Raw genomic sequence first — 25179 nt, 5'->3', positions numbered from 1 at the left:
GCAGAGCAGCGGGGATTCTAAGGCGGCTTCCTGCCTGCCCTAGCACCTCAGACCACGCTGTGGCCCAAAAACAGCCACTCGCAGGTCTGAGTCTCAGGCAGAGGTGCGCATGCGGCCCTGTGTGCGGCTCTCACACTCGGGCACCATCCTCCCCAGCTCCCATTGGCCGGGAACCAGCCAATGGGAGTGTGGAGCCGGTGCGCAGAGGGAGCAGGGCCGACGATCCATTAGGCACCGTAGGCACGGTGCCTAGAGCTCACGATACTTTTAGGGGCCCACGAAAATGTTTTAATTTTGTTTAAAATCAGAAGGAAAAAAATGAACTTTTAGAGTCGAAGAAAATGTTTTAATTTTTTTCTCACATCAGAAAAAAAATGAAACTTTTAGGGCCCACGAAAATCTATTCAAAGTTGCCTAAAACAGAAAAAAAATAAAATGTTGAAGGGTTTAAAGTTATATAAAAAATATTTTTTAATATTGATATTATTATGGTGGGGGGGGGGGCTCCCAAAGGCCTAGGGGCCATGAAAGTCACAATGCGGCCCTGAGAGGGAGGGCAGTGCGTGGAGCCCCCTGATCCCCCATCTAGGAGCTGGATCTGCTGCTGGCCACTTCTGGGGGGCAGTGCGGTCCGTGGTGCCATGGCAGGGACGAACCCTGCCTTCCCAACCCCCACTAGTCACCTGGTCACCCTACAGCAAAGCGACCCCCTGCCTGGCATCCCACCACCCAGGACTGAGTCGCGACCCGGACTTCGAAATCCACAGGTCTAAGGAACCGGACAGGCAACCACTAGTTGCTTGCAGAAAGAGGAAGCCGGCTGACCGGTCTATGCAATCAATACCCGGGGGCTCAGGCAAGCAAAGAACAGAAGCTGGCTGAGCCTGAGGGGAAAGCAGCCTGTACCCAGCCTGACACAGAGACTCTCACGGGACTGCTCCGTGACAGCAGGAGCTGGTCAGTAGTCACTGGGGCTCGGGAGTTATCCCGCTCTCCAGGGCAGGGCCTGTGGAAGTTACACAGCTCCCAGCGTGACAGCCCTTAAAGGAGTTCCCTAGCTACGGCAGTCAGATCACTCAAGGGCAGTAACACACAGCACAGCCGCCGCCTGGTACCCAGGGACGTCGCTGCGGCCAGCCTACAGCTGAGGGATGCTGCTGTAGCCACCGGCAGGCTGAGCTCAGTGGAGCCATCGCCCAGACAAGGGGAGGGGCAGACCCAACGGGCTGCATTGGTTTGGGGTTTTAATTTCATGCCACAGTTGGCGCTGAACTCCCCACAGGTCCATTGATCCTGTTAGTTATCGTCTGTAACTGGCTCGGGGATCATTTCCCCTGACGTTCCTGGGCCCGCTCACACGGGGGGCATTTCATGGGGAGTCAAGGGGAATCCCCTGGGCCAAATCCAGACAGCCCGATGCTTTTTAAGGGACCCTGAAAGCTTTCTGTTTACTTATGACTATTGTTTCGTAATCCCTTCGAGAGTCCTGGTGTTCTTGTTATTATTTTTGTATTACTTTCTCGGGATTGTGGAGTTTAACTATACTGTGAGCATGAAAAAAAGCTGATTGTCCCTGGTGAGAAGCCAGGCTCTCTCTCTCTCTCTCTCTCTCTCTCACACACACACACACACACACACACACACACACACACACACACACAGTCTCTGGGCCAGACCAAAGGTCCATCTAGCCCAGTCTCTCTCTCTCACACACACACACACACACCCTCTCTCTCTCTGCCTCTCTCTCTCTCTCTCTCACACACACACACACACACACACAGAGTCTCTGGGCCAGACCAAAAGTCCATCAAGCCCAGTGTCCTATCTTCCGACAATGGCCAATGCCAGATACCCCTGAAGGAGTGACCAGAACAGAGAATCAAGTGCTCCCTCTTCTGTCACCCATTTCTATCCTCTGACAAACAGAGGCTACGGACACCGTTCCTACCCATCCTGGCTAATAAGTATTGATGAACCTATCCTCCATTAATTTATTCAGCTCTTTTTTGAACCCTGTTAAAGTCCTGGTCTTCAGAACATCCTCTGGCAAGGAGTTCCACAGGTAGACTGTGCGCTGCGTGAAGAAAAAACACATAGACCAGATTTCTCACCCACCCTATATACACAAACAGGCTTCATCTTCAGCTTGTATCAATCAGCTCCCCTTCACTGACTCCCGCACAGCTATGGGATTTTGCACCAACAGTGAATCTGACCTACAAGAAGAGAGAGCAGGCAAAGACAGCATCTTGCAGCCTAAATTGTCCATTGGACCTGGCATGCCACTTACTAACCAGCACCCGCTTCCAGCACTCCCCGCGTCTGCCGTGCAGCCACAGCAGAAGGGAAATGGAGTTGCAAAGGTTATCGTTTGAATGTTTGACTGAGCATAAAAATCCAGCTCTGAAAACAAAAAAGGGAAAGGCAGAATGGGAATCGGAAAGGGGGGAGCGTAAATGGAACGACTCGCTCCCCCCATTACATGGACGTTCTGCTAAAAAAAAAAAAAAACCCAACAAACTAAACCAAATCTCCATGTTTAAGAGTTTCTATAAAAATAAATGCCAGCTCTGTTGTAAAAGTTGATCTGTCTCCTTGTGTGTGTGAGAGTGAGCGAGTGCGTGTCTGACTACAGGATCTAGATGTCATTATTTTCATGCATCTGCCTTACCCAATTTTATTTAGTTGCTTTCTGCACCATTTCATGCTCATTTCTGCTGCTGAGCTAGACAATTGCTTTATAACTCTAGGGGGCAATTTCACTGTCTGTGAGCCACACACACATATGCGCGCGCCCAGGCAGGTTCGGGGCTGAGACAAAGCCACGAAAAACACTCGCCCTTATTTCCCGCCCCCCAACATTTTTCTTTCCTTTTCAGTGTCTTTAAAAAACAGGGAAATGAAAATCAAAGGCCAAGCCACCGATCTTCACTGATTGTGATCTGAAAGGGATCGTGCAGGGGGAACGAAGGAGAATAGCTCTAGGACTTTCCAGTCTCTCTTTAAGAATAAGGAGGATGCATTGGAGAGCAATCTTCTCTCTCACGCCAGGTACACTTGGATGGAGTGGGAGTGAGAGAGAGAGAAAGAGAGAGAGACAGATGCATGTTGCAAGCTGGAGGGCAAAAGCCGGGTGAATCACACTGGATTTTTATGATCAATTGAAAGTCGCACTTGAATAAGTACAGGTCAGATGCTAGGGCTGGGTTTCAGGTGTTTTGTGTTTATTAAACCATCAGAAGCTCCAAGAGGATTATTCAGGTGGCTAGAGTTTCGGTTGGTTTGGATCACACGGTTTTCTGCATCCCCTCAGGAGCCACTGTGTTTACCTCACCGGTATTCCTTCATTTTGTCCTCCGTGCCTTGACACCCCACTCTGGCTACGTCTAGACTGCAGGCTTCTTTCGGAAGAAGCTTTTTCCGGAAGAGATCTTCTGAAAAAACTTCTTCTGAAAGAAAGCGTCCACACTGCCAAAGTGCATCGAAGAAGCGATCTGCTTTTTTGAAAGATAGCATCCAGACTGAATAGAGGCTCTCTCACATGTAAGCTGTGAATGCTATGGACGGAATGGCCACTAGGGCACCTGTGCTTTTTCCTCTTTCCTCTTCTTCCGAAAGAACTCCCTCTTCCCCGTCCACACACACCTTTCTGCGAGCTTTCACAAAAAGGCTTCTTCCTCACAGAATGAGGATTACCAATGCCGGGAAAACCCCTCAGTTCTTTTGATTTTCTTGCAGAAGAACGCAACTGCAGTGTGGACATTCCTCAAGTTTTGTCAGAAAAACGGCAGTTTTTCCGACAAAATTCTGTACTGTAGACATACCCTATGACAGTCACCCACATACGACTCTAAGGCTGCGTCTGCACGGCAGAGTTTTTGCACAAGAAGTCCTTTGCGGAAGAGTTCTTGCACAAAAGCATATCCACACCTCAAAGCGCACCGCTTTTGCACTGTGCTTTTGCGCAAGAGGGCGTCCACACTGCCATGGATGCTCTTGCACGAGAAAGCGCTGATGGCCATTCATAGAATGGCCATCAGAGCAGCTGTGCTTTTTCGGATAGGCTTTTTTGGCGCAAGAAACCCCTGTGGAGCATCCACACATGCCTTTTTGCGCAAGAACTGTAGCGCAAAAAGGAGTTATGCCTCGCAGAAGGAGGTATACCTACCCCGCAAAAAGCCCTCTGTTCTGTCAACTGTCGATTTACCTTGCGCAAAAACGTGCTTGAAGTGTGGACGCTCCGCAGGATTTTGCACAAAAACAGCTGGTTTTGCGCAAAAACCTTACAGTGTAGACGTAGCCTAAGCGACCTTCACCTTCAAGGGTGGTCTCTACTGCATACAACCCCAGGGGCTGATAACCATGCACAGCAACCTGTAGCTGTTTTCCACATCCCTCCTCCCCACATATAATGGTCAACCGCCCACCAGACACATGAGATGCTGTTGAGATGTTGGTACGGAGAGTCCACCTGTGTGATCCCTGCCGTCTCCAGCTGAGGGGAGACTGGAGCAAGGCTTGAAGGGAGCACCTGGAGCTGCCTGGTTGAGAGAAAGAAGGCCACTGGGCTAATTAAAAATGGGGCTCAAGACCGGGAGGGGGGAGTTGTTCTGACTTTGTTTGCCCCACGTGGTCTGGCCCCACCACGCCTGTTTGCCCAGTGGGTGGTCTACACGGTATCTGGGGCGGAGGAGCACTGAGGGCACCTCAAGCCAATGGCTGCCCAGGAGAGCCGGGACCAGGCCAGAGAGAAGCTGGCATGCGAGGGACAAAAGTAAGGCCCCTGTTGTAAACAGGGATGAAGGAGGGGAGAAAGCTGTTCATTGGAAACCTGAATAGAAGGAGCCATGCCTGAGGAGATTAAGCAGGCTCAAAGCAAGCACTGAAAGGCAAAAGAGTTAAGGGGTAGCTCCAGTCCTGGGGAAGGTTCGGGGCTCGCCGTTCGCAGTCCCATCTGTGGTGGCGCAGCCTCGCTCCCAGAGGCTGCTACAGCTGGCGGCGGGATTCCATCGGCTCTCGAAAGCGCAGCGGCACCTGACACGCAGCGAGCCGAGGCAAAGAATCAACCTCCCTCGAGCTAGGAATGGGCTCGGGCGAAGTCAGTGATGAGGCTGCTTTTGGCAGATCGAGTTTCCCCCCCTACTGTGACACTCCAGCCCCGCGCCCCCGGCCTGCTCTCCCGCTACTTGGCTCTGGCCTGGAGTTTGCAGATGGTAGCTCGCCCTTGGAGCGAATGCTGCCCCCTTCCTTCTCCGGTGTGTGTGAAGAAGTGCAGCCGCACCGACTCACGGTACTTCCCAAGCATCTCCATTCCCTCCAGGGTCCGGTTCCCTCCTTGTTCACACGGTTCCCCGTGGCTTTGCTCCTGTGTCTCCCTCGCCAAGTTTCCTTCTGGGCCCGGTTACACTTTCACCTTCCCTAAGGCCAGCCTGCTTTTTTCCCTCGACACACTCGCAAGCGTTGGCGTGTGAACCTTCTCCTTTGCATCCTGTGCCAATGCAGAGCTGCCTCTCTGAATCTCTCTCCGTTTCATCAGCTCTCCCTCGTCTTTCAGATCTCACCCGCCTATATTCCCTGATGCCAGCACTTTCTCCTGTCCAGTATACCCTGAGCGCTTGAGCAGCCTCCCAGGAGAGATTCAGTTGCTGCTCAGCTGAGCCCACAGTGGGCAGCATGTATTCCTACTGGTGGTGCACATCTGCACATGTCTCGGTGCACCCAACAAAAAGTATCCCGCAACCAGATGAAAAAAATAAAGAGAACACTGCTCCCGCCTCACCCTCTTATTACGAACCTTTGCCATTGACTGCGGAACGTGTTTGTGCGACACGCACCACTCGTGATGAAATCGCACAGAAACTGCTCACAGACTTCACAGAAAAACTTTCCAGCTGTAAACTGCAGCCAGTACTATGATGTTTCTGACTTAATCCCGAGAGTCTCAGGGCCGAAACTAGACAAGATTACCACATCCAGCCCTCACATTCTGGGCAGCTCTGAAAACAAAGGGTTCTCTCTGCAAGCTAAGCAGAGCTGTAAACCTCGGGGCGGGGATGCTTACAGATTTAGGTTTGTGTTCTCCTCTCCCTTTTTCTATCCTTCCCCACCCCCCACCTCCCCAGTTTCTTTCTTTTTATTTTTTCTTGAAAGTCTATAAAAGGCTGATAAAAAGACAGGGCTCCGCAAACAGAAAGCAGCCATGAAAAGTAACAACCAAATGAGAATCCCATTTCCATTTTATTGGTCACTCTGCACCTTTTATCTCTTTGCCCAGCCGCAATCTCTCTCTCTCACACACACACACAAACACAGACACACACACCCCACACGACTCAGTACAAGGAAAACGTTCACAGTTCAGAGGAGACCCAAATCCAAATATACAAACAATAAAGGAACCTGACCGCTGTGATGGGAAATCCATCCGACAAACTTGATTCTGTCAGTTCCCTCTGCCAGCCCCAGCAAGCAAGTAATTAGCCAGAAAGGTCTCCAAAGCCACATTTTCTTCCACTTAAAGTTAAAGAGCGAGGTTGAGATCAGAAAAGCCACTCTATAAAAAAAAACCCTGACACCTGGTAAATTGCACTTATCTTCTTCCCTGCTCCATTAACTAACCAAAACAAGATTTTACTGCCCAGAAGCCTTGCAGAATTGTCAGGGGCAGCAGTTAGTCTCAGGACAGCCAATCCCAGCATTTACAGACCATGATGTGAGCTCCCCCCCCCCCCCAAAAAAATCATGAGATTAGCTTAAAAAGCATGAGAATTTTATAAAATTATACCATAGCTGTCTGTTTCCTTTGCCTTCCGGTTTTTTAAGCCTTTAGTTTTCATTCATATTCATATTTTCTCCCCAACCATATGGAATAGAAACTTGCTTTAATTTTTAAATGAAAGTCAAGATTCTCACCTGACTGCAGATTCTCACCTGACTGTGATAAAACGAGAGCCAATTGCTCTGCCTTCCCACACACCAAAATCTACTCACCTTTCCCCCATCATGCAAAATATACACCAGATCCCGACTTCAGTTTTACCAACCTGTGACTCCATTAACTTGAGGGATTACTCCCAGTTTACACTTGTATCAATGAATTCCAAATCAAGCCTAACTTGAGTGTAACATGGATGGGGTGTGGGAAGCACATTTTACCCTCTTTTGGGGAGGGAAATGCTGAAGACGTCTTGTTCTGGCTGCCCTGCACAGGGAGGAATTTCACCCCTCGATTCCATCCAGCCCCGTTCAACCTCCAGCATTTCTCTCGCCTCTCAACAATGACGGGGAGCAGAAAGAACACTGCTCCCTTTCCAAGCGCTTGCCCAAGGTGCCAGGGGAGGTGGCTAGAAAAATAACAACTGCTGTGATTCGTAACCAACGCATACTCAAGGCAGATTCTGACATTGGGGAATCCCAAAATCCAAGCTGCCACCAGCAGCCATCACGTAGACCCAAGTTACAGGGAATCCGCCAAACTTAACACTTCAGCTTGGTTCTCTTCTCGCTCACCATGCTAAATCAGGAGTCATCTATCAACGTTAGTGGAAGAGTCCACTCAAGCTCATCTGAAGATGTGGGCCCACAAAAGCTCATGATGCTCTCTATATTTTTGTTAGTCTCCAAGGTGCCCCAGGATGTCTCGTTTTTTTAGAGTTAATGGAGTCACTCCAGTGTGACACTGGTGTAAACGCCGGGAATCAGACCCCGTATGCACACCGGTCTCCCATGCCGATTTCTCAGAGCTCTTTACAAACAGAAATGAAGGCACCTGAACAACATCAGTGTCCCCGGACCCATGCAGCAGAACGTGATGTACAGGGCTCAATCCAGCGTCGCATTAAAGCACACAGCTGAAGAGGCTGGGGGATTTAGTACCTAGGGCACTAGATTGGGAGTTAAATGATCTGGCATGAAACCCTGGCCCTATTGATGGGAATGGGAATTTTGCCAGTGATTCCAACGGGACCAGGAATTCATCCGTGGGATCTAATCCCAGCTCTGCCATGGAGTGACTGTGGAGATTCGAAGAGTCACTTCTCTTCTTCGTGTCTGTTTCCCTTCTCAACTTTTTTTTTTTTTTTTTTTTTTGCCTTGTATATATTTTAGCTGTAGGCTTTCCAGGGCAAGCAAGGGCTGTCTCTCCCTATGAGTACATACCGCACCTCACACCATGGGACTCTGATCTCAGTCGGTGCCTCTAACGTAGACATTACTGTAAAACAAACCATTTTCACAGAATCACAAGAACTGGAAGGGACCTCGAGAGGTCATCGAGTCCAGTCCCCTGCCCTCATGGCAGGACCAAGCACCATCTAGATCAGAAGTGGAGAACCTAAGGTCCCAGGGGCAGGATGCGGCCCGTCGCTTGCCTGGATCCAGCCCCTGAGGCTCAGAGCTGACCCCCGGTAATGGGCTCAGCCGTTCCACCATGGGGCTGGGGCACACAAAATCTACTAGCCTGGGCCCCCCTAGGCTAGGGGAATGTGGGGAGGGTCTTTCTCCTTCTCAGTCGGTGGCCATGTCGGTGAGGGCTCATGTTTCTACATCTTCAATCATTTTTGTTGCTCTTCTCTGGACTTTCTCCAATTCCTTCCTATCTTTCCTGAAATGTAGTACCCAGAACTGGACACAATACTCCAGACTGAGGCCTAACCAGCGCAGTGCACAGCAGAAGAGTCATTTGACTTAGTTTCCACTTTTTATATGACTCCTTTTACACAGGTGAGTCGTCCTACCTGAACCGATAACACCCCAGGTTTGGAACTCCCAGTCCAAGGCCTCCCATTACCGCAAGACCATGTGGCTACATCTACACTGGCATGATTTTCCGGAAATACTTTTAACGGAAAAGTTTTCCGTTAAAAGCATTTTCAGAAAAGCACGTCTAGATTGGCAGGATGCTTTTCCACAAAAGCACTTTTTGCGGAAAAGCGTCTGTGGCCAATCGAGACGCGGTTTTCCACAAAAAAGCTTTTTTGCGGAAAACACTACTATGCTGTTTACACTAGCCCTTTTGCACAAAAGTCTTTCGGGAAAAGACTTTTGCCCAAACGGGAGCAGCATAGTATTTCCGGAAAATCACTGACAATCTTACATGAGATCATCAGTGCTTTTTCGGAAATTCAAGCGGCCAGTGTAGACAGCTGGCAAGTTTTTCCGCAAAATCATTTGATTTTGCGGAAAAACTTGCCAGTCTAGAGACAGCCTGTTTGTTTAAGTCAACTTCAAATAAAAAGAGGGGATTCAGGCCAGAAGACCAGAAAACACCTTGGCAATGTGTTCAAACCAGAGCACATAATCTGAGGGAGAACCACTCTGCCCTAGAATGCAGGCGCAGCACACACACCACCTGCCCCATCTTCTCTTCTAATGCTGTTTCATTTCGGCTACATCTAGACTACAAGCCTCTTTCGAAAGAGAGCGTCGAGACTACATGCAGATTTTTCGAAAAAGCGAGACGTTTTTTCGAAAGAGAGTCTAGACGCTCTCTTTCGAAAATGCACAGTTTGCATTCAATAGCACCTTTTTTCGAAAGAGTATTTTCGAAAAAGGCGTTATTCCTCATAAAATGAGGTTTACTGCGATCGAAAAAACTGCGACGTTCTTTCGATTTACTTTCGAAAGAACATGGCTGCAGTCTAGACGCAGGTGAAATTTTTTGAAAAAAGGTGACTTTTTTTCGAAAAAACCCTGTAGTCTAGAAACACCCACTCTTGAGGAAAGCTGGTCAAATCCCAGAATTTCCGTTCCCCAGGGAATTCTGACACAGCAAAAAGTGTTTTTGTTCCAACTCTGGGCATTGGAAAATATGTCCCGTGAGATGAGATTCTCAATATTTCATTTCAGCTCCACTCAAATGTTGATTTTGATAAAACATTTTGTTCCAACGCTGATGTTTTTTAAACGTTAGATTTGCATTAGTAATATAATCTCTTTCTTTTTTTTTCAAAATGCTGCCTTTCAGGGTTTTCTGCCCCCTCTATGCTCCTTCTCCCCAAAAAAACCCCAAACAAAATGTTGTCAGATAGACACATTGCAATGGAAAGTTTTGATCTTAATGAAGCAGTGTTTTCTGATGAGAAAATGTTCCTCCGGAAGATTTTCAAGCAGCTCGAGTGGCTGGGAAGAAGAAGAGGGAGCATGTGAAGGGTGTTTAAATTCTTACTTGTGATCTCCTTTCAACTGCTTCACTCTGCCTTTATGTCGGGAAGCCTTTGGAGAGACACAGTCTCCGCTCGCTTCCACTCTGTCCTCCCTCCAGCCATCTCCTTTTCTTTGAGAAGTAGAAGTGGGGGGGAACAAAAGACCCCCAAAGAGGAACATGTCAGAAAGCGGCTGGTTTTGCGTGCATCAAATGTTCAAAGGTGTCCCGTAATCTAGTCTTTCAATGCAATAAAATACGGCAACTCCCGACAAAAACAATTAAAATAAAACCGCTCAGGCAGCTTCCTCGTCTCTCTGTAGTTACAGAGAGGATTACAGCCCACCTGGGTCTTTTAGGAAACAGGATAGAGCCCTCCTACTGGGTTGGATCCTGCGCTGACACACCGCTTAGTTCTGCCAAGCACCTTTCCATTCATAAGATCCCACACTTTAGCAAGGAGGGAAAGGCTAGTCATTAAAGAACTCGGGAGATCTGAGGTTAATTCCTGGTTCAGCCTCCACTTCCTGGTAAAACTTTGGACAAATTACTTCTTTGTGCTGTGCCTCAGTTTCCCTAGCTCTAGACCTGAGATCAAGCTACTTCCTCACCTCCCAGGAGTGCCCTGAAGATGGCCAACAGGTGCTCAGATACAATGGTCCTGAGGGACATGGAAATGGATAGTAAAAGTCCTGCAAGGTTAGCTAACGATAAAGGACCATCCCCTACAACAGGCCCTGCTCTCCCCAGCCTACTTTTAAATGTGCTGAGCCAGGCTCGGCTGTTCTCTGAGAGGCAGCATGGTTTAGTGGTTAGGACATTAGAATGCAAGGAGGTGGTGTTTGGGAATTAGCACAGTCCTTCTGATCAGCAGCCCCTCTCCCGGTTCAAATTCCAGGGTGTGCCCCCTGTGGGAAGGAATCCCATTTCTTCTGTGCATAACAAAGTTACCATAAGGTCAGCAGCACCATGGGCATTTGGGGGGCACTGAGATGGGACTTCTCTGGGGTACTATGGCTCGGGGTGGGGGTGAGGAGGCAGAGCTTGGAGCAGAGCAGCTGGGGATCAAACAGGTTCAAGCCCAAAGAAACGGTACCCAAAATGGGTAAAGGCGTGTTTGTCTGAGCAACACCAGAGCTGCCCTGCCGGAGCTCCCCAGAAAGAACTTCACAGCCTTGTGCTACGTTGTTGACTACTGGGCGTATCCAGCAGACTGACTTCAAGAATGGAGTCACGGGTGCTTTCTCCTTATCTTAGGCCAGGTCTACACCAAAAGGGAAGTGCAAATCAAGATATGCAACTGAAGCTACATTAATCACATAGCTGAAGTCTACGTACCTTGTTTTGAGGTTCCCCGCTTTCCCCACAGCGGGAGGCTCCCGTTAGCTTCCCTTACTCCCCGCAGAAGCTGGAGTACCCGCTGCGGACGGGGGTGCCCTCTGAGATCGATTTAGTAGGTCTTAACTAGACTCACTAAATCAAACACCGGAAGATCGATCGCAGCAGTGTAATCCAGAAGCATTGAGACCATTGGCGAGGAAGAGTAAAGTCGGCACTACAGCCTTAGCTATGGGCCAGCTGGCTTTTAGCTGATGTTGTAAAAGGACATGGCTTTAGCACCTAAGTCCCAGGTTCAATTCCACCCTCCAGCAACCTGGGTCTGTCGACATTATGTTAGTCAGGGTTTCCCAACCTATGTGTCGTGACCCAAATACGGGTCGCAATTACATTTTAAAAGGGTTGCCAAGTATCTCCCCTGGTGGCTCTGCCCTCCCTCCTCCCCCCATTTTTGAATTGCCTTGGGTCACCAAGTCTTCCTGAATTGTCAAAATGGGTCCCCATCTGAAAACTTTGGGAACCGCTGCGTTAGTGTTTACCACCCCCTGGCTAGTAAATAAAGGCCAGTCCTTCAACCAAACCCTGCATGTTCCTGGTGTCGAGAATTGCTCTTGGCTTCGGGGGCTTGGCCCAAGAATGTAATATGACCCTAACATTTGGATGACTCCAGAACTTTTGTGAACTTGGATGGTGGAGGGTCGTGACATGATCTGGACCCAGAGGCCCTGCCCCGCTCCCGCCAGGAGCGCGGCGCCGACACGGCTCTGTTTGTTTATTTTGGTTCACGGTGCCACAAAAAACTCAAATGAGTGGCAGCGCCATGGCTGCCAGGAATCTGCCCCCTCCACAGGCCGCCCTGCCACAACACTCGACTCAACGTATTTTTTAACCCATTTCTCAAAAACAAACAAAATTTATCTTCTCCTTCAAAAGGTTGCAGGATAAACTCATAGTATATTTCTCCAGCAAGATGTTTTGATTCTCCCTGGGTTTGTGAACAGGCTGGATAGGCCAACAATAATATTTGCAATGAATAACTAACATTCTGTGGAATTCTCTCTGAGCCCCTTTCTTTTAAATACAGGCAGTCCCCGGGTTACATGGATCCGACTTACATCGGATCCCTACTTACAAATGGGGTGAGGCAACCCCGCACTAGCTGCTTCCCCCCAGCAGACCAGGGAGATGCGAAGCTAGCGCCCCCCCCCCCCCCCAAGCAGACCAGGGAGACGCGGAGCGGCTTTTCTCAGCAGACACCTCTGCTTGAGAATAAAGGACTGAGGGAAGTGAGGTGTGGGAGACTAAAACTGAGCTCTGGAGAAATGTTTGGCTAGAGTTTCCCCTACAATATGTACCAGTTCTGACTTACATACAAATTCAACTTAAGAACAAACCTACAGTCCCTATCTTGTACGTAACCCGGGGACTGTCTGTAAAATAAAACGCCCCTAATAAGAGAAGAGCTAATTCTGTTCTCCATCATTGGTGGGTAAATGTGGAGTCCATTCACCTTCGGGGAACTGAGACCACATTTATAACAGAGATCTGAGTCCAAACAAAGCATGTTGTTGACCAGAAACCCCCTTTCCAACTTATTTTGCCTGTGTAAAGTCAGAAGGCCTGCACCACATTAGATTCAAAGATAAAAAAGCTGAACAGAAAAATGAAAAATGACTGTGCATAGCTCATGCCCTTGAGGGCCTGATTCTGTGCAATGCTAATACCCGGAGAAGATGCTAAGCACCTTTGTTTGTCCAGGTCACGGGATTTTATTTCAGTTACCAGCACACTCAAAGCAGACTCAATTGTCTTAAGATCTATCAAAACGAATAATTTAATAAAAGCATGGTCTGTCAAAAAATGGATTTTTTTCCCTCAAAATCGAACATTCTGCCACTTGGAGTTTTTATTTACATTTTTCTTCACATTTTTCTGCCAAAGCCTTGTTTTCATTTTGCAGGGGAAGGGGTTCTTCTTTGGCCCTCTCTTTTCTTTCCCCTCCTTGGCAATATAATAAAAAAGGAAAAAAGGAGAAACGCGTCCCCAGGAAAAGGAGAAAGCAAAAAATATAACCCCCTCCCTTTGCACAAAAAAATTGTTATAAATCCATCCCTTTCACATACCTGAAAATGAAAACAGGGTTGACCTTTTTCATTTTAGTTTTGGGAGGATTCCCCCCACCCCCTCATTTTCCACCATACTCTAGGTTTCCAACTCAGAAACCGTATATCGGGATCGCGTGTGGGCCACAAAGAGGAATAAGTGTGATATCTCTCCTCCACAACACCGTCTGTTCACATAACAAAATCCAGCAGATAATTCTGCCCAAAGACCAGTCTTAGACGGTGTCCCAGGCTCTGCTTAATAGAGATACAAGCAAGTCAAGATGAAGACGTGTTGGTTGTCCAAAAGTTTACACGCTTGGTAGCCTTTCACCGCTCTGTAAAGTTACTTACTCTCCCCAGCCATATTTTTTCCCTTCAGAACAAAACCCTTTGTTTCTTTGTTTGTTTGTTACGCTACCCGACACTTTTGCTTATTTTGATTCTGCAGTTTCTTGGACAGCCAATCCAAAAGTCAGATCCCGAGCAGCTGTAACCATCCCGATGAACAGTTCCGATGGAAAGGAGGGCTTTATTAAAATTGCAACCCAATGAACTGAGCTACTCTGTGACCTCGGGTTGGGAAACAGACCTTGGATTCCACAAAAGACTCCAATTTAACTGTTTCTTTCCTCGGGAACCGTGATGTTCAAGTGTGATTTTCCAAAATACACCACACCAGTTACAGCTAAACAGCGGCAGACAGTAAAATGAGGGAGAGAGAAAAACAAATAAACTAAAGGTAGGAACAAACAGGATTGGATTGTAATGTTCAGACAGAGACCGAGCAAACAAAAACAGAGATTAGTTTCGCATCTGCGTTTCTCTTATCAAACTCTTTCTATCTTGGTATTTATAAAGTCCTCGCTCGGCCTAGTGCCGGAACATCACCAAACGAACACAAAGCGTACAGTCCGCCTGGCTGAATGTAATCTCGTCCCACCAGCCCAGGGCTGAGTGAGCATGCGTGATAACATCTTGTTTATCTCCTTCAGCGTGGCTGAGGTAAAGGGGTGTGTCCAAAAGTAGGAAAGTCCCTGCCCATTTCCTATCTTGTAGAAGAGAAGTCTATGGCCATGGCCCAGCTACCACAAAAACCCAGGTGTACTGAGAGGTATTTTGGAGTTTCACTCCAAAGAATAGACCACCTCAGTGTCCCTGGGCAGCACAGCCATCTTGGCATGGCACTGGGGGGAAGGGAGGCAGTGACTCAGCTATTAAGAGCCCTGACACTGGAAGACTTTTTTGGGGGGGTGAATTTAAGGCCTGGTATTAGCTGGCGAGACAGGGCAGTGTGGAGCATCAAGAGGGGGTGTTCTCAGAATCCCACAAGGTTTAAAAGATGGGCCACATGGGGCACTAACTGGAGTTTCCCTATGGCATTCACTGGTCCATAGCTAGCTACACTGAACTACAAGTTTTAATGGGCCCCGCTCTGCCCTCCTTTACACCGGTGACATCGGTGGGGTTACCCAAGCAACACTGAGGGCAGAACTCGGCCAGAAGTCTTTATTTATTGAGCCTCTTCCGGCCAACTGAGTACTGAGGAGTCTTTTGTAGAGCAGCACCGTCCCGGAGACCTGCTTTTGGCCCTTGACCAGTGCATGTTCTCTGTGCTCATCCAACTAAGATTCCTCTCCCTCCCTCCTGCTCCAGTCTGCAGGGAATACATTTCCTGTAGTTCACCCTCTCATGAAACTTCCCCCTTCATCCCTATGGCAAGCAGCCGTCTTTCCAAAACAGTCCCGAGCTCAAACCAGTCACTGCTTCCTGATCCTTACCAATCAGGTTTCCCAAAGCTGCCTCAGAGAGACAATTCTGATCTCACTGCGAAAGGCTCGGCCGATGTTCTAAGGGGTCCCTCTCTCTTCCTTCATCTTGCATCCCTCATCCTCTCTCCTCCCCCGCAAGCTTTGTCCCTACACGGCACTACACACAAAGCAAACTTTTTTGAAGGCAGGTGGAAAATACCTCTGGGAAAAGCTCAGGAATCATTCACACCGGCAGGTCACTAACATTCATCTCCCCTTTCAAACAGCCCCTGAAAGCAGATGAATCTTTTAAGAGGCAGTCACGGCTTGTTTTTATTTTCTCCCCTTCGGGGTCCGTGGATGTGTTACGCTAACACTGCTGCTCTCCTCCGAATGCTTCAGCTCCTGATGGGCTGAAATGTGTGTTGCAAATTTCCACAGAAGCAAACCAGGCCCTGCTCCCATCGTTTATAAATGAGTTTTAAATCAGCTTTTTTTTTTCTTCATTTGCACCCAGGAAAAAATCCTTTATCAGCCTGGATATGCACATTTCGTCTCCCCAAGATCAAATGTCTGTTAATGCTACATTTGGTTAAATGTATATAGTGCCCAGCCATCAAAATACCTCAGGTACTGTCGAACCCCCAAGTATAAGATTTAGGAAGTCAGGGGAGGTTTTGCCTTTGTCTTCAGTGCCTACGTTGTTCCCAGTGTAAAGCGTGAATAAAGTACAAAGCTGCAAATAAAATTAAGGCATTTGGTGGGGAAGGCAGAGATACAGCGACGCAGCAGTCGGCAGAACATGATTTTTAACGGCTTCCGATGTTTTTGTTTGAGCCACCCGAAATAACGGCAATAAAAAATAAATCCGTTAGACTGAAAAAAAAAAGATGTTGTGAGTGTCAAGCGGCAGAGGAGAGATTTCCACTTGGAAAAACCACTTGAGCACTTTGGGGGCCTTTTCATCTCCCATCAAAATCAATTGCATGTGGCAATAAAACCACAATGGTTTTTAGGACCGTCTCATGTCCAAGGGACCCAGGACTGAGCACAGGCACCGCTGCTGAAGTCACAGAAACTCTTTGGTGTCCATTTGGGAAGGTGCATTTTTTTTGTTGCTGTTGTTTATTCGGCCATTAAAAAAATGGACTCTGCATGAATGAAAACCACCACTCTTTTAAAAGGGGTTTAGTGCACTGATATGAAGGAACCAAGCAAAACCAAGGGACGTCAGAGTTCAGGCTAGCACTAGCAGGCTGCTCTTCCTGTCCTGCCACGGGCTACAAGTCTGTAACTCATGTCGCATGTCTGGCCAGCCTTAGCCCCCCACCAATATACCGGGGTAAAAACGGGAGATGGAATTTAGCGACTGATCTTGCCTGGGATCTCAGTGACAGCAGGATTGGGCCCTTTATCTGAGCTGCGAATTTTCCTGCCCCTTATTGCTCACAGTTATTCTCCCAGATTTGTTGGATTTTAAACGCTGGCCTGTAGGGTAAGCGCAAAACAACGGCACTTTTTGGAAATCAAGAGACAAGGAAGCTTTTCCCCTTTCAAGCCAAGACTTGATTCCCTTACTGAAAGGTTGGCAAAGTCACGCTGGGAGGGGGGCGGGGGGGAATTGAAAACACAATAAAACAAACCCAAAGAGCCAACACAGAACCTGTCTGGGCTGACACCTCTTTCTGGAAAAAGAAGAAAGATGCCCCTGAAATACATCTTTTGGATCAACACTTGGCGGTCAATGTATTACAGGCAGGCACCTTTAACCCCAGCAATTACATTTATCTCTGCCAGACTGCACACGGCAAATGCCTACAGAGGAAGGCAAGGGCTGGAGAAGGGGGGGAGAGGAGAAGGAAACAAACAAACAAGTACATAAATACAAAGCAAAGGGGTTTTGCCACATGTCAGCCACTGCTCCAGGAATAAAACAGAGCATTCAGAGCAATGCAAGGCACAGCCAAAGCCGGTTGTGCAAAACAAACCAAGACCTGTCCGGAGTGGGCGCACCCCTCAAAATCTCACTTAACACCCCGTTTCCATTCCAGAATTGCTTTTGTCTAGGTCAGTGGACCAGGGACGGGGGTTCTGTGCCTGACGATCGGGGCCACTCGGAGAGCAAACTTTTAATTCTTTTTTGAGTGCCTGGCTGCGAGTCCCACGTTTGAAAATAGCGCTCGCCGCCGTGCCAAGTCCCTTAGCGGATCTCGCTCGCTCTTGCGCGCGCGCGCATTTTGCGCCCCCCAACCCCCGCCCCGCGCAAAAAAAATGTCTCCAGCGTGTCCGAGCTCCCTTCTTTTCCTCCCCGCGACCCCCCCCCCCCCCCACGCCGCGGCCCATCCCGGGCCCTCTCCCCAACCCTCCGGCCACGAAGCAGCGCGCACGTATTTCCAGCCCAAAGCTCGCAGCACTTTCAAAAAAATCAACCCCCCCCCCCCTTCCCTCCTTCCTCAACAGTAGTTTGATCTGTGGTCTCCATCTGCAAAACACAATGACGCTCGCTCGACACGTTGCAGGGGAAGGGAGAAAACAAACAAAAAAAAATAATAATCCAGACGCGCATCTACCAAAATTGGGACTCGCCAAGAGGGAACAGGCCAAATCCACAAGGGATCGGCGCTGTCTAGGGCAGGCGGCGAAACTGACAAACAAGTCCCCGCGCTGCAGCGTCCCCCCCCCCCCCCCCAGCAATGCCTCCCAGTCCATGCACGAAACAAGCTTTCTCCAGCCAGCCTGACTTCCTGCAATGGTTCGTGGAAAAGGGGGCATAGGGGGTGTCCCGGATCAAACCATCCGCGTTGCAATAAAGCCACTTTTTCATGCCCCCCCCTCCACACCCCCGCCCTGTTCCACTTCTCCCGGCCGATCGTCTGTCCTTTGCACGCTTGCCCTCTGCCCCCGCCCTCCCCCAGCAAGCCATAGCATTTCAATCCGAATATCTAGCGCCGTCTGCGCGGAGAACCCTTTGCAACAAAACTCACCCAGTGGCAGGAAATGTTTGGTGTCCATATCGGGTGTTTAACTCATGCCCAAACGATTTGTTGAAGATCGGTGGAGGCAAAACACACGCGCGCGCAGAAATCAAAGCAAACGAGAGAAGGGAGGGGGGTGTAAAAAAAAAAGAGGGGGGAGGGAAAAAAAATCAAAGCCCGCAGCTTTGCATTGATTTAAAAATAAGCAGCAGCAGAAGGCACGCAGCACCGGAGCGGGTGGAATAGGAAATCCAGTCACAGTGTGTGTAAGCCCGAGGCAGGGGGAGTTGTTTCAAACTCACCCAACAATGTAACTAAAGTACTTGTGTCTCTGTGTCTCTCTATTCCAACTACAGGAGCTGCAATGCAAAGGGGACCCAGCCAAGGGGGAGCGGGAGGGCCAACCTGGTCGCAGCGACGGCACGGCCAGCTGGGAGCCTGCACCAACTAGTTTTCTCGAGGGCGGCCGGGAGGGGGAGGCGGGTGGCTTTGAAGAGGGGGCTGCTTTCAGAAGCTGGCTTAGGATCCGAACGACCCTAGGGAAATTGCATGCAAATCACGCTGCAGGGCGCCATGGGACGATACAGGTTAAGAGCACATGCAGGGGAAAAGGCCCACCTCAGAGCTTCACAGGTAAAGGTAATTGAGGATGCAGGTGGGAGTGGTACCCCATCAAGGCTCTTGCTGAAGTGATGCCATTCAGTACTTTGGGGGGGCTTTCATGGGTGGTAGAAGGACTGGTCCAAGTCCTAAAACTTTTGTAAGTGGGGGACTTACAGGGAAGGCGGCTGAGCAGAGCCAGGAAAAAGAAAGGAATTACTTCTGAGAGTAGAAGAGGGAAGATGGGGCCCGTTAGGCTGAGATTTTCCAAAGCTGCCTCAGGAATTAATGTCCTGGGAGGCTGGAATGTTCCTATTCCTGGCTGCGAAAGTCTCTCTGCCTTAGAGGGAAAATTGGTGGGTGGATAAATAGGCTAGATCTGCTGGCCTGCCTATCACGTGCTGGAATGATCCATCAATTTACCACAGACACATGTTACAAAACCCCCGTCTAGGTAACTGACACGAGTCACCAAGTGCAAATTTAAGGAGGCACGAAGGAACTTGTGTCGCTCTGGAAAGAGCCGCGAGTAGGGTTGCCAGATGGTTTCAACAAAAATACCGGACACACTTGATATGACATCACAATCTACATTCCCTCTTATTTAGAAAATACCGGACAGTTCTATTTTCTCATTTCTATTGTCTCAATTTGTGTCCCGAGCAGACAGCTCAAATACTGGACTGTCCAGTTCAAAAGCGGACACCTGGCAACCTGAGCCACGAGCGAATTCTGACTCCAAGTGGCTCTTCCCTTTTCTCTGGTGTCTTACAGACCTTTAGGTCAGAAGGGTCAGTCTTGATCCTCTAATCCAGGGGTGGGCGATGGCGGGGGACCACTTAATGAATTTTGGTATGTGGTCGCCGCCCACCTCCTCCCCCAAGAAGGGGCGGGGCCTGGAGCGCAAGGAGCGGGTCTAGGGACTAGCCTCCTCCCCCCTCCCTCCCCAAGTTGTCTGGGGCTGAAGGCTTTGAATTAAAAACACAGCAAAGGGCTCGGGACTCGTGGTCCTGCTGCTACCGCATTGCCTGGCAGCTGCCTGGGATTGCTGTGGCTATTTAAAGGACTCGCAGCTCTGGTCCCTGCCGCGACGTGAAGTCATGAACCATTTAAATAGGATCCTGCTGCCTGAGCCACCGCCTGAAAATTCAGTGGCACTGGCAACAGCATATCAATAGAAAGTGGCCAGATGCCGTCCACAGGTGGATGAAAGTGTCAGGTGGGACACAGGAGCAGCCCGAGGCCGGCTGTGGCAGCTGGTGCCCCAGGCGGAACGCACGATCAGTGCCCCCGCCTGCAGGGCCGTGAATGGACTGACGTCATTGGTGGGCGCCCCTGTGACGTCATCATTGGGCGTCCTGGGCGGCGGTGCCCTAAGCGGTGGCCGAGTCCGCCTATAGCCACGGGCTGCACCTGGTGGGACGGATCCGACCCCCATGCCGTGTCTCAGCCCTGGTCTCGTCTGACCCTCCTGCAACTGAAACAGGATTTAGTTCATTTCCTATAAAAAAGATACAAGTCAGTAACTTGGCGTGCGACTTCCCTGAGAGCTCACATGCCCACGCGTCACCCCCATGGCCTCGCGGGTGCAACCCCCTGCTCCCCCCCGGACCGTCTTCTGGTTTGAACGGTCTGTGCAACGTGCCCAGCACACCGGGGTGTCTCCAGCTTTGAGAAATGGTGCTCAGCCCTGTCGAGAATGCGCATTTGTAACTTGATGGACCGGAAAGGCTGGACGGTGTGGGAAACAAAGTTAGCATCTTACCCACCCGCAATCTGGACAACCACAGCATGTGTTACTGGCAGGTTTGTGAGCTGGAGTTGCACTCCGACTGTGGGGACAAGGCCTGGAACAGCTGCCATGAGAGCTCAGGGAGTCTGGTGTGGTGTTGGACTGATCAAGAGGCTGTATGAACTCAGGTGCCTTTGGGCGACAATTTTCCAGAGCAATCCCAGTAGGACACCAGGGAATCCCAATAGGGCAACTCTTGACCAGTCCCATTGAAGAAGAAGGGAGTACCCGTGGGAACAAGGACTGTGGGGGTGGGAAGCATTGAGGAACAGGCCTTGAGTTTTTGGAGGGATAGAATGAAATTGTTGGTCTAAAATTAGGAAAAGGCGCACGTGGATGGTTGCTGCTGCCAGGGCGTGTCTGTCTGTCTATCTTGTGCCCATCATTGTGGTATCCGAGCCCCTCTAGAAAAGGCTAGAGAAAGTCTAGAGTAATTTATCAGGCTAACAGCTCCTCCTGCAAACTTTTGAGCATGCCTGTGTGTCAGGGGACAGGCACTTACCCTCCTTTCTATCCAAAGGGCAGGACTTGCTTGTGATTACACCGCTAGGGCTACTAGAGAGGCAAACTGCTGCTCATACCCAGGACCCCAGCCATGTTCCCTGTTAGCTGCCCAGTTGATTAGCAGAACGCCCACAGTCAGCAACATATGTTTATATTGGTGGTGCACATAGGGTTGCCAGATGGTTTCAGAAAAAATACCAAACAAAACAAAAAAAAACCACCAGGAAAAAGTTTGTCGAGAAAAAAAAAAACCCTGGCCCCTTTAAAATCTACGTGGTGAGGCTTTTTGGCCCTAACTGGCTGCTGGCGGCCTTCTGCCGTCTTGCCTCCCTGCGCCGGGCCGGACAGCTACCCTGCAGAAGCACTAGGGTTGCCAGACTGCCTCTGTATTAAGCCTGGGATTTTTGCCTCCTGGCCGGGAAAAAATCAGAAAGTATCCAATATTTCAGATGTCTGGTATTTTCTGAACTTTTTTTTACCAGACAGGAGGCGAAAATAACGGACTTTCCGGTTCAATACCAGACACCTGGCAACCCTAGGTGCACATCTGCACATGCCTTGGTGCACATAAAAAATTATTCTGCACATGGATGGAAAAAAATTAGAGAGAACGTTGATCTCTGTTGGAACAAGCTCTGGTACTGCGAACAGAACAGGGCCTCCCTCTATGCCCCTTGCACAGATACATGTTGCAAAAGGAATGAAAAATGCCAGAAGGATAGCCTCACTGAAGCCTGACGCTCATTAGGAGATGTAGACATAAAAACAAAATAGAACAGCATCCTCCTTTTTCTCCTTTGCTCCGTAAGTTAAGCATGTCCAACCAGATTGGTGTGCGTGCATTTATAACTGGTAACATCATTTGCTCCCAGGCTAGGACCTTGCATGTCACGTTTCATCTCCCAGTCAATTTTTATGGCTGAGTTTGTTATATTAACGCCTGGAAAAAAATCCTAACAAATGGGAGTGGGCTTATTAGAGGGGAGCAGATCCAGCTTTTCTCGCTACCTTGCAGCGGTGTGGAAGTCAGACATGTAATACATGCATATGTGTGACATCCAACAATGCAAGGGCAAACATCAGCTTCAGCAAATCTGAAATGAACTATAATCAATTGATTTTCAATGCACAAATCTAACGGGATGTATTCATTTACAGGGCCAGCGAACAGTGTTTCCTGTAAGCTGAGCACTTGTGTGGGTACACAGGAGAGATTCAAATGCCACCCAACTGATTAGCAGACCACTCACCGCTAGGTTTTATTTCTACTGGTGGTGCACATTTTCATGTGTCTGGGTGCATGTAGAAAAAATTATTTCACACATGGATGGAAACAATCTGCACATAGATGGAAAAAATTAGAGGGAATATTGCCAGAAAAACTCTCTCCTTGGAATGAGCGAGTTAAATGTACATGAGTGTGTAGATGGAGCCAAATTCTGCTCTGTGGGTATGTCTACACTACCCCGCTAGTTCGAACTAGCAGGGTAATGTAGGCATACCGCACTTGCAAATGAAGCCCAGGATTTGAATTTCCCGGGCTTCATTTGCATAAGCGGGGAGCCGCCATTTTTAAAACCCCGCTCGTTCGAACCCCGTGCAGCGCGGCTACACGGGGCACGAACTAGGTAGTTCGAACTAGGCTTCCTAGTTTGAACTACCGTTACTCCTCATGGAAGCCTACTTCGAACTACCTAGTTCGTGCCCCGTGTAGCCGCGCTGCACGGGGTTCGAACGAGCAGGGTTTTAAAAATGGCGGCGCCCCGCTTATGCAAATGAAGCCCGGGAAATTCAAATCCCGGGCTTCATTTGCAAGTGCGGTATGCCTACATTACCCTCCTAGTTCGAACTAGGGGGGTAGTGTAGACATACCCTAACTGACGCCACTAAGTCACTGAGGTCACATCAGCAGAAGTGAAAAGAAAAATTGGACCATTATGAAGCTTTATAGGTATGTTTAATTAGGGAGATTGGCAGATAATAATAGTCAATACCTTCGGCCGGTGTATACAGGCTACACCCTTGCATTCCATCCCACAGAACATTAAAAGTGATATACACAGTGATCACGGTAGCCACTGCCGAAAACAGACCTTATAAAACGTGAAATTTTCATATGTAGTATGTTTCTCCTAGCAAGCTGTTTAGAGCAAATTAAATTTTTCCCCATGCAGCCCAAAACAGCTGGTGTTCAGTGCAATCCAAAATTAAATGTTTATTGTGGTAGTGATCATGGTTCTGCGCCCTTGGTCTTGACAGTGGCCACACAGCCAATGGGAAGTTTGTGACACCCAATAACACAAGGGCAGAGATCAACTTTACCAAATCTGAAATCACCTATAAGCAATTGACTCTCAATGCACTAATCTAATGAGGGTGAACTCATTTGTAGGGCCAGAAAACACACACGCATAAGAACGGCCATCCTGGGTCAGACCAAAGGTCCATCTAGCTCAGTGTTCTGTCCTCCAGCAGTGGCCAATGCCAGGTGTCCCAGAAGGAATGAACAGAACAGGGAATCATCAAGTGATCCCTCTCCTGTCAATCATTCCCGGCCTCTGACAAGCATAGGCTAGGGATACCCTCCCAGCCCATCCTGGCTAATAAGCATTGCTGGACCTATCCTCTATGAACTTATCTAGTTCTTTTTTTGAACCCCGTTAAAGTGCTGGTCTTCACAACATCCTCTGATGAGGAGTTCCACAGATGAATTTAACCATTTTTTCCCCAATTAATTTAAATGTGCATGTTACTTTAATAACCTGCTTCAGGCTGCTTTTTGCTCTCTTGAGCTCTGGCTTTGCATTTTTTAGTAAAGACTTGTCTAATTTTTAAAAAAAAATCCATTTCTAGTGCCTTTGGCTTGTACGTCTGTTTGGCCCTGGGCTTCTTGGAGTTCCAACGCTGTAACACCTTCAGTACCTCTTGGTCTCTCTGTTCATTCTTCGTTGTCTTCCCAATCTTCCCAATGCCTTGAATTTATTTTTAATTTCACAGTTAGAGACTGCCTGGATCACACATCTCAGCTCTTGCTGGTGTAGGATAATTGAGTTTTTGCTCATGTTTAGGGACTTCTTGTTTCCCACATGACAATAGAAAATGTGTTCCCATGCTGGGCTTGGCGCTTGCTATAAAATCTAGCTGTGACTGAGGGACAGATGAGTAGAGCCACCTCTACCCAGCACAGACTCCCACTTGAATGGAAAATGGGTGTTTAAATCCTTTTAGTGGCTTTGAAAATTTCAGCCTTGATTATTTTTCCTAGTGAGATGTATTTACTTGATCTCAACTGCAACTCGGAATGGACTGATGGAACAAAATTAGAACCTGCTGTGGTTTCCTGCTGTTCCATGTTTTCCCATGTGAAGAGCAAAAAGCAGGTGTTTTCCATGCTAGATTATTTTTATAGTTGATTAAGGAAAACTGCAAACAAAGAAAGAACAAATATAAGGTCTCCTTCAGAGAGACCCCCCATGAACATTATCGAAATTTGTGCAGCTATAATTACGTCATTGTGGTTGTACTGATCTGAGGGTACAGCTAGACTCCGGGGGGGTTTCTCCGCTGTGTCCAGGGAACGCGTTCGCTCATCCGCTTTCTTTTGCAGAAGAGCAAATGCGCTCTTTCAGAAGCCTCTTTATTCCTCATTCTACGAGGAAGAAGGGGGCTTTCGAAAGAGGGGGTTTTTCTGACATTTGGCTCAGTCTAGACGGGTGTAGTCTAGACATACCCTGAGGCAGAATTTGGACCAGTGAATAAAAGTGTCTTGATGCCTTTAGTGTACGTGGTAGTTCAGTGTGCAAAAGACGGCATGCTGTTTTCCTTTTGTCACACAGGTGTAAATTCCCCTATCTGGGCATCTCCTGTGTTACCTCCCTTTCTAATGTGCTGCATCTGAAATGGTCACACAGTGCAGCAGACAGGGCGATGGCCCTACACTGAAAGGTGTGATCAAGCCCGCCAAAATAGAGGA

General features: G+C 48.7%; 1 protein-coding gene across 5 annotated transcripts in view; it reads right to left on the bottom strand.

The window, feature by feature from the left end:
• Positions 1 to 18680, bottom strand: part of RXRA (retinoid X receptor alpha) — a 287469-nt gene extending 268789 nt beyond the window's left edge. The window contains exon 1 of one of the 5 annotated variants that reach the window (XM_075905236.2): positions 18320 to 18680. In XM_075905236.2, coding sequence (XP_075761351.2) covers positions 18320 to 18347 — 28 coding nt within the window. In that variant the 5' untranslated portion in view covers positions 18348 to 18680. Of the gene's footprint in view, positions 1 to 14005; positions 17608 to 18319 lie in introns of those variants that run through there. The other 4 variants (XM_075905238.2, XM_075905237.2, XM_075905241.2 and 1 more) reach the window with 4 other exon arrangements.
• Between the last annotated feature and the right edge of the window lie 6499 nt (positions 18681 to 25179).

This window comes from Pelodiscus sinensis, chromosome 23 (genome assembly GCF_052426305.1).
Source record: "Pelodiscus sinensis isolate ZL-2025 chromosome 23, ASM5242630v1, whole genome shotgun sequence".
NCBI lineage: Eukaryota > Metazoa > Chordata > Testudines > Trionychidae > Pelodiscus > Pelodiscus sinensis.
This window is presented reverse-complemented; position numbering and strand designations above follow the sequence as displayed.